The following is a 15,411-nucleotide window of genomic DNA, read 5'->3' as shown; positions in this document are numbered from 1 at the left end:
ATCTGCATTGCAAAGTTTACTTTTTTGGAATTTTTTTTATGGGTCTGTCAAGAACATATGTGGGTCACCTCAAAGTCAGAAGAAAAACATAATTAGAAAAAATATAAATATAAAATATTTATATTTCTAATAAAGAAAATGAAGCTTATTTTTAGTCCACCCCCCTTTTACGTTGTGAAATTTTCATGACAATGTGCTTAAGGGTCATAAACAATGTCACAATGTACACTAGTGTTCATTGTTTGTGGTCATATTTTTTTTAAAACTTTCTATACATCACTGAATATTAAAAAAAAATTAAACGACACAAATGTTTCCAACATCGATAATAATAATAAGAACATAAGAAATGTTTCTTGAGCATCAAATCAGCATATTGGAATGATTTCTGAAGGATCATGTGACACTGAAGCCTGGAATAATGGCTGCTGAAAATTTAGCATTGCCATCAGTGGAATAAATTTCCTTTTAAAATATATAAAAAAAATAGAAAACCGGTTATTTCTTTTCAATAAGATTTCACAATATTGCTGTTTTTACTGTATTTTTAACCAAATAAATGCAGCCTTAGTGAGCATAAGAGACTTCTTTAAAAATATCTTATCAACCCAACTTTTAAATGGATAAATATGTCTATAGGCTTCATTTTCTTCAGGCAAAATATTTTTGGTCCCACTTTATATTAAGTGGGCTTAACTACTAAGTACTTACATCAAAAAATAAGTACAATGTACTTATTGTGTTCATATTGTATTGAAAAACACTTTTGCTGCTATTGAGGTGGGGTACGGGTAAGGTTAGGGAAAGCTTTGGTGGTATGGGTAGGTTTAAGGGATGGGGTAAGGGTTAAGGGATGGGTCAACAGTGTAATTATAAATGTAATTACAGAAATTAATTACAGATGTAATTACATGCAGGTGTTTTTAAAATATAAGTACAATGTAGAAACATGTATGTACACAATAAGTGCATTGTATCAAATGATTAATTTAAATGTAAGTACATGGTAGTTAAGGCCACTTAATATAAAGTGGGTCCATATTTTTTCCTGTGATGTGTTTTTTTTTTTTTTTTTTTTTTTTTTTTTTAATTTAGTGATTTTTCAGTAAAAATAAGATCTGGAGTCCTGGACATGTTCTTGCAAGTTTAATTAGATTTACCCATGTAAGGCATTCATCTTGTAAAGCCTGGCTGAAATGATGAGGACCAGCATAACAGAGTGTGATCATGTAGTTGTATTTCTTCATTATTACGAAGAAACAACTTTAAATACATTCTGTCACAGTTGTCTGTCATTTTATTTTATTTTATTTTTTTTATTATTCAAGTTTCAGCTATGTGCCATGAAAGACAGCTTGTTTTCTCTGGTATGTAAGATTAGACGACATGTTCAACTGACAGTAAATACCGATGAACAATAACTGTTAAAATTCTCATTTCTCTTTTCAGTGATCAGCAAAAGCTAGTGTACAAAATTTCACATAGCAGTGAAATATGCTACCACCTTATCCTTGCATGATGCTTAACTGTCATTGAATCAGTTTCTGTCCCTGTCCATGCCCTCATGCTCTGGTGTATCAAAGTTAAGTTCAGTTAAGCCCAGGCTAACTGGTCTCCCGCCACTCCAGGGGCAGCCAGGCTCTTGCTAGAGAAGCTGCGCTCCAATTCCGTTACTGCCGCATGGCTGCGCTCATTAATGGCATTAGGCGCTTGAGTGGTGCTCCCCGGTCGGATTCCCTAAAGAACGGCTGCAGCTGTGTGGAGATGGGATCCTGAGCTCTGCTCCTCCCCCTGCCTGGCCACATCTCCCATGATTCCCCTTTGCTCACTCCAAGCTTCTGGGAGAGGGTTTCGTTTTCTTCAGGAGGGAAGCATCCTCAGCTGTTGAAAGGCGGCGGATGTTGTGAAGGGTTTTTTTTTGCTTATGAAATGGCTGTATTTATTCCAAACATGTAAACACAAAACTCAGTTTTGATCATTTTACAACTAAGCTTGGGAACAAACTTTTATTCTTTCTTATAGTGGAAAACCATTCCAGTCCAGACAGACTCTGGATATATCTTTACACTATGGCCTTGACATAACTCAAACGTCTTGGTGATTGTCAGATGATATTTTTTTTTTTAGAATCTCTTTCCAACCAAGCGTGATAAAGCTCAGAGCCAAAAATCTGAAGACAGAAAAGGGTAAACAGTCGGCCACTTGTTTTTTTGTTTTTTTTTGTCTGGTGAGGGCCAGAAGGTAGCTGGTGGTGGTCTGTGGTGTTGGGCCAGAGTTAGGCCACCTCCTGCCCACATCCTTCTTACCCAGCTCTTTAAATTACCTGTTGCCATTCTTCCATGCTCATTGTTCCAGGCGGGCTGACTAAATGAGGAAGAAACAGGCGGCCATTGTGACTGTGAAATGGACTGGCGCTGACATAGTGGAGCTGGTGAAATTGCATTTCTGCAATATTTGAAGGCCAGGGTTTTTAGACAGAGCGTGTTGTTGTGTCCGCTTTTTCTCATAGACTCATGGCACAAAAGAGCCCCAGCAAGAATTTTCCAGAATCCATAATAGTTTTCCACAACAACAGCAGGGAGAAGAAAGAAAATCTATTAACTGCGCTCTCTCACCAAAAAGGCCTTCAGCTCAAGTACCAGAGTCTTGGTAGAAAGAGACTTGACCTCAGAGAGCCGGGCTTGTGCTTGAAACACAGCTGGGGAGGCTTTGTTTGAGGAAATTAAAATGTTTTTGCTTCAATACGCATCACAAGCTGGCACATGCAGCAGTTGAATCTTTATTTTCTCATATTGATTTTTCAGTCTCATTTCATATTTCATGAGGTGAGTGTCCAAACTGGTTTTACTTTACATTTCAGGGTTTTATTCATTTATTTTTTTTAAACGGTTGTAAACAATAATTGCATGATAATCCTGACTGAGTTGATAATATTAAAATTAGCATAGAGTACTTGTACTCAAGGTCTCTTTTGTAGTCCATTATGGTCGTAGTAGGGATGCACAATATATATCAGTACCATATTGGTTATTGGCTGATATTAAAGTTTTTTTTTTTTTGTTTGTTTGTTTTTTAATTATTTGTCATATTTAATATTTAATTGTATATGCTTGTTTCCCATATTTTTACATTTAGATTACTTTTGCAGTGGCTTAATCACTTAAAGTCATTTTTTTAAAAACACTAATAATATAATAACACTGTTAAATGTTAGCCTTAACAAGTCTCAAACTTAATATACATTTTTCATACTATACATTATAATGTTGTGATCTGTAAATTCACTTGTAGCATTTAACTATTTTCAAATGTAAAAAAAAATGTTTGTAATTTTATTTATTTTGACAAAATAGTGTAGAATTTTTATATTTTGTCGGCCATTTCATAATAAATAATTATTAGCTTATTGGTATCAGCCATAATTTTAATACCAGTGCATTTCTACTTCCAAATCTACTAAATGCCTCCTAAATAAGTTTGGTGCAGGGATGACACCAGAACCCGGAAGTCTTAATTCGCCAGTGGTTCCTTTAAAGGTGCCATAGAATTTAAAATTGAATTTACCTTGGGATAGTTGAATAATATGAGTTCTGTACATGGTAATGACATACCGTGAGTCTCAAACACAATTGTTTCCTCCTCCTTCAGCAAATCTCATTTGTGCAAAAGACCACAGAAAAACAGGCGAATCTCAACATAACCCCGACTGTGACGCAACAGTCGGGATCATTAATATGTAAGCCCCCAACTTTTGCATATGCCAGCCCATGATCTAGGCAGTATTAACGTTGTGGAGCTGCACAGCCGAATCATCAGACGTTCTGCATGTAGGCTATTGTAAAGCAAGCGAGCAAGGACAATAGCGGAAATGGCAGATAAATCAATAATAACTGTTCTTGGGTGGAAAACTGTGTAATTACACCCAGAAAACTGGAATGCTGAAGCAGTTATGGTTATATTTGATGTTTTTAATAAGTAACCAGATAAGATGTATGAGTGTGTGCAGTTTACATTGTAGAACAAAGCATCAAAGTATCGTCAAATTTATATTTACAACAGGCTTTATTTTACTCATAAATTGAAATACCCCATTATAAACCCCATAGGAAAATCTTGAAGGAACCACTGGTGAATTAGTCTTCCAGTTTCTGACGTCATCCCTGCACCACACTATTATTTTTCTTTAGCGGTTCACTTCATTTTCGAATCTCAAATGTTCATTGGAACCCATTAGCCTATATTTGATATATACACTTGTGTGGTTTTTAAACATTGTTTTACGTTTAATATGTCAGTGTTGAGGATTTTACTGCTAGGTCTTGTTGATTACTGAGGATGGTTAGCCTCGGGTGGGAGAAAGCTTTTCTATTTAGGTCAATCCAGGGCCAATGTGAAAAGCACATTTGTGTGTGTGTGTGTGTGTGTGTGTGTGTGTGTGTGTGTGTGTGTGTGCGTGTGCGTGCGTGTGTGTGCGCGCGCGCGCGTGTGTGTGTGCGAAGGAATCAAGACGTTGGATACCCTTGGCCTCAGATGGCAATGAAGCACGGTTTTCATGCCCCATGGCCACAACAAATTAACAAATTAATAAGACATTTGGTGTTGCTCGGCCTTCCTCATGACTGCTTGCTGTCTTCAGCCTGAGGAGAGCTGTCCTTCACTTTGTGAGAAACAAGGGAAGATTTTGAATAGTGTACATGTTCAGTGCATTAACTTCTATAAATCTGTGCTTGACTCTTCTCGTAAAGTTCTCTGCTGCAATGCTACAAACACTTATTACTTTTGTTTCAGTGCTTTTGCAAGTACAAATGACTAGTGGTGCTAGTTTGGAGTCATGTAAAAAAGCTTTTGGAGTGTATAAAAATGGATATAATTACTTCTCTTGTGTGATATTTTTTTTGTCTAGGACCAAGTGTAAATAGTTCACCTGAACTGAAAATGTCATTCCATCCTCTTGTCATACCAAACATGTATGACTATCTTTCTTCCACAAAACACAAAAAGAGATATTTAACAGAATGTCCAAGCAGCTTTTTTTTCTAGGGATGTACACATAAAGAGTATTTGGCAATGTAAGAGACTTTTTTTTTTTTTTAAGTGATATTAGATATTTATGTGTTCATGTTCATTTCCCCTATTTTTATATTTAGATGACCTTTTTTTTCTGTCATCTAACACTCAATCTTTAAAACTAAGAATTTAATACCACTGTTCAATATAATCTTAATATATATTAAATATATATCCATTAATATCCATTATTTATTATGCACAACATAATGTTATAATGCCTAAATTCCCTTGTAGCATTTAACAATGATTGAGTTTAGTTTTTAGTGTTTTAAAATTTAGTTTAGTTTAGTTTTTAGTGTTTAACTTAAAATTAAACTGCAAATTGCTAAAATATGCTAAATGCTAAAAATAGAACTGCTATAATGTTAATATTGATGCCTACCAGTGTTTTATATATATATATATATATATATATATATATATATATATATATATATATATATATATATATATATATATATATATATATATGTGTGTGTATATATAGTATGTGAAAAAAAAAAAAAAAAAAAAAATATATATATATATATATATATATATATATATATATATATATATATATATATATATTATACATGCATACAGTGTATGTATAGTAGCACTTCAGCTAACATTGTATACAGCTAACACTATATATATATATATATATATATATATATATATATATATATATATATATATGTATATATATATATATATATATATATATATATATATATATATATATACACACACACACACACACACACACACACACACACACACACACACACACACACACACACACACACACACACACACACACACATACATACATACATACATACATACATACATACATACATGTGGTGGTCCGAATTATTGGCACCCTTGGTAAATATTATCAAAGATGACTATAAAAATAAATGTGCATTGTTTATCCTTTTGATTTTTAATTCATAAAATTAGCAAAAATCTGACATTTCATTGAAGGAAGAGAATTGAAAGTGGGGGGAAAATCACATTATGAAAAATGTTTTTCTCCTAAACAAGTTAGCCACAATTATTGGCACCCCTAAATTTTTTTATAAGTAAAATATCTCTGAAGTATATTCCCATTCATATTTACATTTTTTTTTTTTTTTTTAGCACACCAGGGTGATCATGAACATGAAATTGTCCAGCCATGACTTCCTGTTCCACAGGAGTATAAACATGAGGAAACACAAAGGCCAAATTCCCTTAATCATTCATCACAATGAGAAAAAACAAAGAATATAGTTCTGATGTGCAGCAAAAGATTGTTGAGCTTCACAAAATAGAAAATGGCTGTAAGAAAATAGCTTAAGCATTGAAAATCCCCATTTCCCCCATCAGGGCAATAATTAAAGAAATAGTTCACCCAAAAATGAAAATTTGATGTTTATCTGCTTACCCCCAGGGCATCCAAGATGTAGGTGACTTTTTTTTCTTCAGTAGAACACAAATGATGATTTTTAACTGCAACCGCTGCCATCTGTCAATCAAATAATGGGAGTGGATAGGAACTTCTACTATAAGAGTAAATAAAACTTGCTTAGACAAATCCAAATTAAACCCCGCGGCTCGTGACGACACATTGATGTCCTAAGACACGAAATGATCGGTTTGTGCGAGAAACCGAACGGTATTTATATAATTTTTTACCTCTAATACACCACTATGTCCAACTGCGTTCAGCACTCGGTTAGTGATGTCAGAGCGCGATCAGACCTCACTAAGCGAATGCTGAATGCAGTTGGACCAGGGGTGCCAATAATTCTGACCACTATCTATATCTATATCTATATATATATATATATATATATATATATATATATATATATATATATATATATATATATATATATATATAAAATAAAATACATGTATGTGTATGTATATATGTGTATATGTGTGTGTGTGTGTGTGTGTGTGTATATATATGTGTGTGTGAAAGTGGATGGGCACCAGGGACCACCCTGGTCACTGTTTGCTTTCATTGTATAGAATAGAACAGCTTAGACATTCTTCTAAATACCTTTTTTGTGTTTCACACAAGAAAGAAAGTCATGCATATTTAGAATGACATGAGGGTGAGAAATTAAAGGGTTTCACAGTTCTTGTTTTGCCTCAAAGCTCTTAGGGAAGATCTTTTAACAGTTATCAGGAAACCACATCCAGTTCACTTTGGCGCTTGTGTGTTTTGGAGAGAGCTGGGTGGGGAGGAGTGGAGTGGATTGCTGATCGTTTAGGCTACCCCGGGGACATGCTCCACAGTGTCACTCCTGCCCATATTCGGTGGCTGGGCAAGGAGAGCCAGGTGGTGGTGCCGAGTGCAGGACAGTCAAGCGTGGCCGTGGTGCATGCTGACATTTGCCTTCGCTAACTGCTGCAGGGAGAGGAAAAATCTGTTTTTCCATATGCTTGTTCAGGGCACTGTCCTCCCCCCCAAGTCCCCTCTATGTATCTCCTTCGCTGCCATGCTGGCAGATGGCTCTCTGAACATTGTTTACCTTGATCAGTGGGCCCAGATGTGATGTAACTCCATAGACATTCCCACATTGCACTTTTTATTTTCCTGGTCCATTAAAAAATGGAACTGACAAAATGCAAAAAGTACCTTTTTTTTTTTCCCATTACGCTTACTCGTTCTCCTGTTTGCTCATTGTATGAGCTGTGTGTCCCCGTTGTCTATACTTGTTTGCACCACAGTGTTCATGGACATATGGGCTCCCTCTCGAATGGCTGTATGGACACAGACAAACTTCCAGATGTTTTCATGTAGCGCTCCAGATGCTTTTGGCCCCACTTAGGAATAGCAGCACTCCAGTCTATTGTTTTGATGCCTGATTAACCCCTGTGAGAAAATCATGGGGGCACAGAAGCTGCCCACTTCAGATTTTAATGGATTTTTCCTGAACGGGGCTTAATACTGGGCCAGTTTGTACAATAAGTGTGTGTGGATCTGCATAACATTTGGGGCAGCTCTGGAGAGCATTTTTGCACAAAGGAAAACCAATTTACTTCCTGAATTGGAGAACATGGTTTGTCCTTGGGCTTCCCCTCAGATGTGGCAGTGTGACAATATGGATTCAGGACAGGGGACTAAACAAGATGACGCAGCAATGTTAGCTGAACCTGAAACACAACGCAAGAGATATAGTTGCCCTTCTGTTGTCAGAAATTACCTTTTCCACCCCCATCATATGCTTGGCCGAATTTGAAGGGTTAAGTGCATATATTTTCAGCCTTTGAGTTTTTAAAGTCATCTATGTTTTAGCTGTATGAAGACCCCTGGTATTGTCCAAGCAGAGATTCGTCAAAGACAAGTCTTGAGTTGACCTCGGCAGGCATGAAAACACCCCCCCATCTGCACAGCCTTTCAACAGCCTGACATGTCGATAATTGTACATAAAAAGTGTCTTTTCTTGTAATAGTTTCCAATCTCATGGGGATACGAGAATGCAAAGCAACATTTATAAGTGCTTTGGTTTTGTGTAGTTTGTCCAAAAGATGACCTCCAACACATCATATTCCCTGTTGTTCACAGCATGTCAGTGAGTGTTGTCCTCTTTCTGGATTTTTCTAAAAGGTGGTAGTACTGAAGAGGTTGGGGAAATTGATGCACACTAAGGGATGTAAACATAAACTGCTAATTTTATCCACTTTTCTTAACAGAAATCATTCATGCAAGAATAAACCAATTGGGACACAAGAGTAAGGCATATTATTCCACTTGAGGGAAGAACAAGCTGTAGATATGTACAAAACCTGCACTCATCTATATGATATGAATTACTTCAGGTCATTTTGAAGTTATTTCGGGCACATTACATGAATATGATGCACTTGTGTCTCATTACATTTTTTACAGCATTAGAACAAAGAAAGAAAATAATTTATGGCAAATATAATTTTATTAATAACTACAAAACAACATTTGGTCCCAAACTAGCTGGAACTTACTGAGTGATATTTAAATTTGTCTGAATTTTCAGTCTGTTTGAAATCCTGATACCCATTTTGGCATTAATATTAAATATATTATCATTTTATAAATGTATAACTAATTTAGAATATAAGTACTTTTATTTTCCTTAATTGGCCCTGCTTTTGCATAAATAACAGTGCAAAAGATTGTAAGTATTAATATGTAGTAGTGGCAAGCAGCACCATGCTGACTTTCTCTTTCATTCTCAGTGCCTTGGGTGCTTGCTGTTGTTCATTAATGCTTAATTTGACAGAACACTTGTGTTCTCCTTTACAAATGGTGCCAGTGAGGATAAAAATAAAAAAGATGGGTACGGGGCTGTTCATGGATTCAGTTTTTTGTTATGGCTTGTCCATTGTCCAACACCTAGATTGACAATTAATCCACCAAATCAAAACTCTTAAAAGAGTGGGGAACAAAACCAAAATAAACTGCATTTTTTCCCAAATGCAATTTAGTTGTATCTTTGATGCAAACATTGCCAGAAAATTTCTGTTGTGTATGTGTAGTCCACTCTGTACAATCCACTGAGCAACTGGTTTTATCCAGTGGATGCATGTCAATGCATGTAAAAGATAATGTTGTCTCATAAAGGCTAATTTAAGGGTTGTACTTCATAATCTACATAAATGAAAAATGGGAGTCAAATATGCATCAACCCTATTTTACAAAGGTCCATCTTGGAGATTTCTGTCCTTGCTACCAATGATAAAAAGTTAAATGGATCTAGTTGACAGATTTTCATACATAATATTATATTTTGAATTTAAGTACTTTTATTTGCCTTACTTTGCCCAAACATAATATTGTATTCTGAAAGTTCATTGTTTCATGGCTTTTTGACTATGTATTTTGCATGTCATTGGGTATAGGATATCTACTATTTACTCACCAGATTCACAAAATTGAGACTTCTGTTAAATAACATTATGATATTATTTTTTTTAAATACACTTTATATAATATAAACTATATATTTATTAGATGATGAAAGATTGTACACAATACAGAACAAAATAAATACTTAATCAATGCTCGGTAATTTAATAATTTTTATGACCTTCTTGTCACTGAATTGTGTATAATAGTCAGTGTCATTTAAATTTAATATGCCTTAGAATACACTATTATTTCCACTATAACTTTTTAGATTTTTTTTTTTTTTTGTCATTGTAGAATAAATGTTAGCACAAAGAAGTAGCCATTGTTAGAAATAATTGTTCAAATAAATTGCCTCTTTGTATGTATCCTTATTGTTGCACCATCAGCCTCTCTTCTGAAGGACTGAGAGCTATTTACGGGACCGACTGCTCGCTCTGAATTATCATGCAGGTTGCTTTCATATCTCCTGAGTGTTTAGGGCAGTGCACCCGTCATTTCTCTGGAGTTTAGCTGTTTTTGTGTAGAAAAACTCTCTCTTTCTCTCTCTGCGGGCCTTGTGTTTAGCCGCCTGGGCCAAGAAGCTCCCGCAGAGTTGTGGCAGTAGCGGGGAGCAGCTGGGCTTGTTCCCTGCTCCCTAACCAGCGTAGTTTTATCCAGCTGTCATCTGCAGCCTCTCCCAGCTGCTACCCAGAATGTTAACCCATTTCTGCTACAGAAAATCAAGAGCACACTGGGACAAGGCCCAGTCCAGGGCTGCGTTTCACAAAAGCATTGTGAGCTAAGTTGATCTAGAGACTATTGATGCCAATGGTTCTTTTGAGAAATGTAGCCTAGATCTTCACATAACCGAAAATTTCTCTCAAATAAATTGACTTAAGGTTTAAGTCGAGTTTTCTGCCTTTTTTTTTTACGTGCGGCAGAACATTTTTGAATGTAGAAAACCTACTTTACTAATTAGTGTGTTAACTAGAGATCTGTCAACTTGATTTCTCTCGTCTTTTAGGAACAACCTCAAAAATTATCAAGCTCAGAGAGGAACCCGCTGAGTATGTGGACACTCAGAGAGGGAAGAGTCCAGTGAATAGCACACTTATTCCTGTCAAGGGTATCAACAACCTGGGTAACACCTGCTTCTTCAATGCTGTGATGCAGGTAAAGTCATGTCCGAGAACTCGCGTTACTCACTTTACTTTTAACTTTTGTTTGTGTTAGTTCTGTGTGTTTTGCATGGTTTAAGCCAGTTGGTTTCTAATCTGGGCTGTAAACAAAAATCAATTCAAATGCATTATCTGGAAGAGTTGTAAACACGGCCCCTTCACCCTTGTGGCCTTGAGCAAACAATTTATGCTTGCTCGTTTCAGAGGGACAAGGAGTCAGTATATTGAATGACACTTCAGATTTTTTTCTTGTCAAACAGTTCACATAAGAAACTTCACTGTGACTAAAAGCAAAAACTTCACTGTAACTATATATATTTTTTAAAGGATTCTTTGATTAATAGAAAGTAATTTATTTGAAATGGAAATCTTGTTACAATGTGAAAGTCTTTAATGACTTTTGATCAATTTAATGCATGCCTGCTATTAATTTCTTTAAAAAATGTTATTAGTTAATAGCTTAAAATCATATTGATTATCAAAATATTCAGCATTGCAGCCCTAATATTATTTGCAGCCGAGTTGGAAACCTCGATCTGAAGATATCTATATGCCATGTGATCTTGTTTTCTCAAACACGTCTTTGGGGAAAACAGAAAACACAGAGAAATTCTAAAAGTGGAGTGTGTGATAATTTTCCTTTTTTCCATTGTTTGTTTTGGTTTAGAATCTCTCCCAGACTCACATGCTGAATGACTTGATTCAAGACGTCAAGGAAAAAGGCCATAAGATGAAGATCTCTCCCTCTGCTGAGGCTAACTTGGTATGTTCCAACTAAACTGGACTGGACTAGAACAGTTTCTCTCATAATCTCTAATTCTTTTAAATATGCAAAAAAACTCACCGTTTGAATGGTAGATGTGATATGAGTATTATGCTTTCTTGTAGGGGCCACTAACTGTGACGTTGCCCAGCCCAGAACCCCTCACCTCAGCCATGTTTCTGTTTCTCCAAAGCATGAAGGAGCCTGGGAAAGGGCCTGTCTCCCCCAAGATCCTTTTCAACCAGCTCTGTCAGAAGTATGTCTACATTGTCGCCATTTGTAAATATATACTATGAAAGTCTCAAAAAGCTGTGTGTGATGGTGGATCTAAATGTGGCTAATTGATCGTCACTGTATGCCAAGCGGTTTCAAGCCTGTTTTGAACTTAAATGGCTGGTTGGATCCCTGCTCTCGGGGGTTGATTTTTATGCCGTGTACAGGCTGAACGGTTCACTGGCTGTTGTTTAAACGTTGTTTGAACGTGCTGAATGGTTGGGTGGCTCAGACAGGAGCCTGCCAGGCAGTTGGGTGTCTCTCTGGTGCTTCTGTGATATTAACTCAGGTACTGTGCCTTTATCAGACCTGTGGGTTTGCATATGTGTACATGTGTGTCCTGCTCACCTGGCATCATCTCAGCCTTAAGCGCACCAATTCATTTGAGCATATACACATCACATCAGCCATTACGAATGCATAAAACGTACAGTGCTGTAAAAAATAAGTATACCCCATGAAAAAATATACTTTTTTCTTCGACATATGGCATTTTATATTATATAGGCATTTTGCTAATGTTAAAAAATTAAAAGCAATAGAATTTACAAGCTCTACTTGGACTGTACATTTTGTAATGTTCATAGAAAAGCTCCTCAGAAGGACAATGGTTGAAATATATGAATCTTTTCCAAGCTATTGAAATGTTCTCTTCACTTAAAGTAAAATAAATGAAAGGTTTCAGAACAGTCTGTTCTGGCTGGGCCATCTCAAGAGTTGAACACAAGATGCTTCAGGAAGAACTCAACATGCCCAAAATATGTTGAAAAAGTACAAAACTTTCATGGGGTGTACTTAATTTTTCCACATACACTACTATTTAAAAGTTTAGGGACTGTAGTTTTTTTGTTGTTGTTGTTTTAATTTAAAATAAGTTTCTTATGCTTGCCAAAGCTGTTTATTTGATCAAAAATCAGATGTGATATATATTTTTAAAAGCTCAAATATTGACCAATTAACTGGCCTATCATGCAAGTCAAACACAGTTGTCACCCTCTCTAGTCACAGAAGTTCACACACAAGTCTGGTGTTTAACTTGTGAAAGCATTAAAGGGTTAGTTCACCCTAAAATGTAAATTCTGTCATTAATTACTCACCCTCATGTCGTTCTACACCCGTAAGACCTTCATTCATCTTCGGAATACAAATTAAGATATGTTTGATAAAATCCGATGGCTCAGTGAGGCCTCCATTGCCAGCAAGATCATTAACACTTTCAGATGCCCAGAAAGCTACCAAAGACATATTTAAAACAGTTCATGTGACTACAGTGATTCAACCTTAATGTTATGAAGCAGTGAGGATACGAGATACAACGACACACACACTCTGAATCACCGATTCGAAACAAAGGATTCGTAAAGCTTTGAAGCTTCATGAAGCAGTGTTTTGAAATCGCCCTTCACTAGATATTGTTGTATAAAGTCGTTATTAAATTTTATTTGGCGCACAAACAGTATTCTCATCGCTTCATAACATTAAGGTTGAACCACTGTAGTCACATGAACTGTTGTGAATATGTCTTTAGTAGCTTTCTGGGCATCTGAAACTGTTAATTTTCTTGCTGGCAATACCAATGGATATTTTAAAAAATATCTTAATTTGTGTTCCGAAGATGAACGAAGGTCTTGCGGGTGTGGAACGACATGAGGGTGAGTAATTAATGACAGAATTTTCATTTTTGGGTGAACTAACCCTTTAAAACGGTGATTCTCTCTGCCTTGCATACACCTTTAATCTAATTCCTTCTCTGCACGGCAGACCCACATGCACACACTTTCAGCACTAGAGCAGCAGCCCGTAGGGTCAAGTGAAGGCGTTCTGTACTGCACGGTTTATGTGTGTGTGTGCTTGTGTGATCCAACATGTCCTTGACGGGAAAGATCCTGTTTGTTTAATGCATTTGTTGACTGGCAAACTGCGGGTCACAGCTGCTGGTCTGATGGGGTACTTGAACTACTGCGCCATCTTGAACGCCATCTTGTACATTTGCTATTTTGGTCAATGTGGCAGAATGGCATCTTTTGAGACATTGTGCTTTAAAGGACAGTATTTTTGAAGGTGGGATGACACCAACCATTAAATGGGTGAAGAACAAGTAGTGTGTGTGTTTGTGTGTGTTACACAGCTGAGTGTTGTTGGCATGGTTGGTCGAGGGCCAGGTCACGCTGCCAGCTGGACAGATCTAAGCAGCACCAGCGCCAGCAGCAGTCCAAAGAGCATTGAGCAGCCTTCCCTGCTCAACACACACTGCTCCTGGTGCTACTGAGGGTCCCAGCTTGTGAAGTGTCCTCATCTTGTGCTTTCTGTAACTACATTTGAATTTGTATTATAATCAGCTCTCAAACCCTTTGCATATTTCACATTGAGGTGGAATGGTACTTATTTCATGTCTCTTAGTACAGAGATTCAAGCATACATGCACCGGTTTGAAATGCAGCACTTTCAAGGATGTTCTGGTTATGAGAGGTGGAATAATAGACTTTAGTCACACTGGCTGCGATTTTGATCTTCATATCTCCTAAATTCTCTCCATTGTTACCAATTTTATGGGGTACAAAACTAAGTCGGTTACAGGTTATGCTTTCTCAAAAGGCTGATTAGTGTTAGTTTTGTTCTTTATTTTAAAAGAGCAAGAACATCAGAAATTTATTAATTTATTCCTTGTTGTTTGTTAGATTTCTAGATCATCTGCGACAGCATTCATGTTCTTTACGTTTAGTTCTTGTCTATATGTGAGGGATAATGTAGACGTAATATGTAATGTAATGTAGCTAGTTAGACAGTTTTGTTGATGATCGATGTAGGGGTGGTAATCTAGATGAGATTAGTGTCCAGTTTATTGGCTGCTTACCAAATAATTCATTGCTTCTCAAACAGCAGGCTGATTGGAGAGCCTCTGTAAAAGTCAAAGTGGACCTCAAGATGTCTTAAAATGATTTAAAATAAGATAAAACAAGCATTAAAATAAGCTAAAACAACAAAAAATCCAGTTCATACCCTTAACAACTGTGTTTTTTCTTTTTCTTTGAAGAACTAGGGTTCCAATGTTCTTGGAAAACCTTAATAAATGAATTAGTCTAATTTTAAAAGTTTGATTTCTAGATGTCATGTACATTAATAAAATCCAAAAACTACATACACATTTTTATAAAGAATATACATTTTTCGGTAACACTTTACAATAAGGTTCATTAGTTGACATTATTTAACTACATTAGTTAACATGAACTAATAATGAACTGCACTTATACAGCATTTTTTAATTTTTGTTA

General features: G+C 36.2%; 1 protein-coding gene across 2 annotated transcripts in view; it reads left to right on the top strand.

Moving 5' to 3' along the window:
* usp45 (ubiquitin specific peptidase 45) overlaps positions 1–15,411 on the top strand; it is a 35,169-nt gene that overhangs the window by 5,870 nt on the left and 13,888 nt on the right. For both annotated transcript variants that reach the window (XM_048152843.1, XM_048152842.1), the window contains exons 6-8: positions 10,947–11,095; positions 11,768–11,863; positions 11,989–12,119. In XM_048152843.1, the coding sequence (XP_048008800.1) occupies positions 10,947–11,095; positions 11,768–11,863; positions 11,989–12,119 (376 nt within the window). The remainder of the gene's footprint in view (positions 1–10,946; positions 11,096–11,767; positions 11,864–11,988; positions 12,120–15,411) is intronic.

Source organism: Megalobrama amblycephala, linkage group LG13 (genome assembly GCF_018812025.1).
Source record: "Megalobrama amblycephala isolate DHTTF-2021 linkage group LG13, ASM1881202v1, whole genome shotgun sequence".
Taxonomy (NCBI): Eukaryota; Metazoa; Chordata; class Actinopteri; order Cypriniformes; family Xenocyprididae; genus Megalobrama; species Megalobrama amblycephala.
This window is presented reverse-complemented; position numbering and strand designations above follow the sequence as displayed.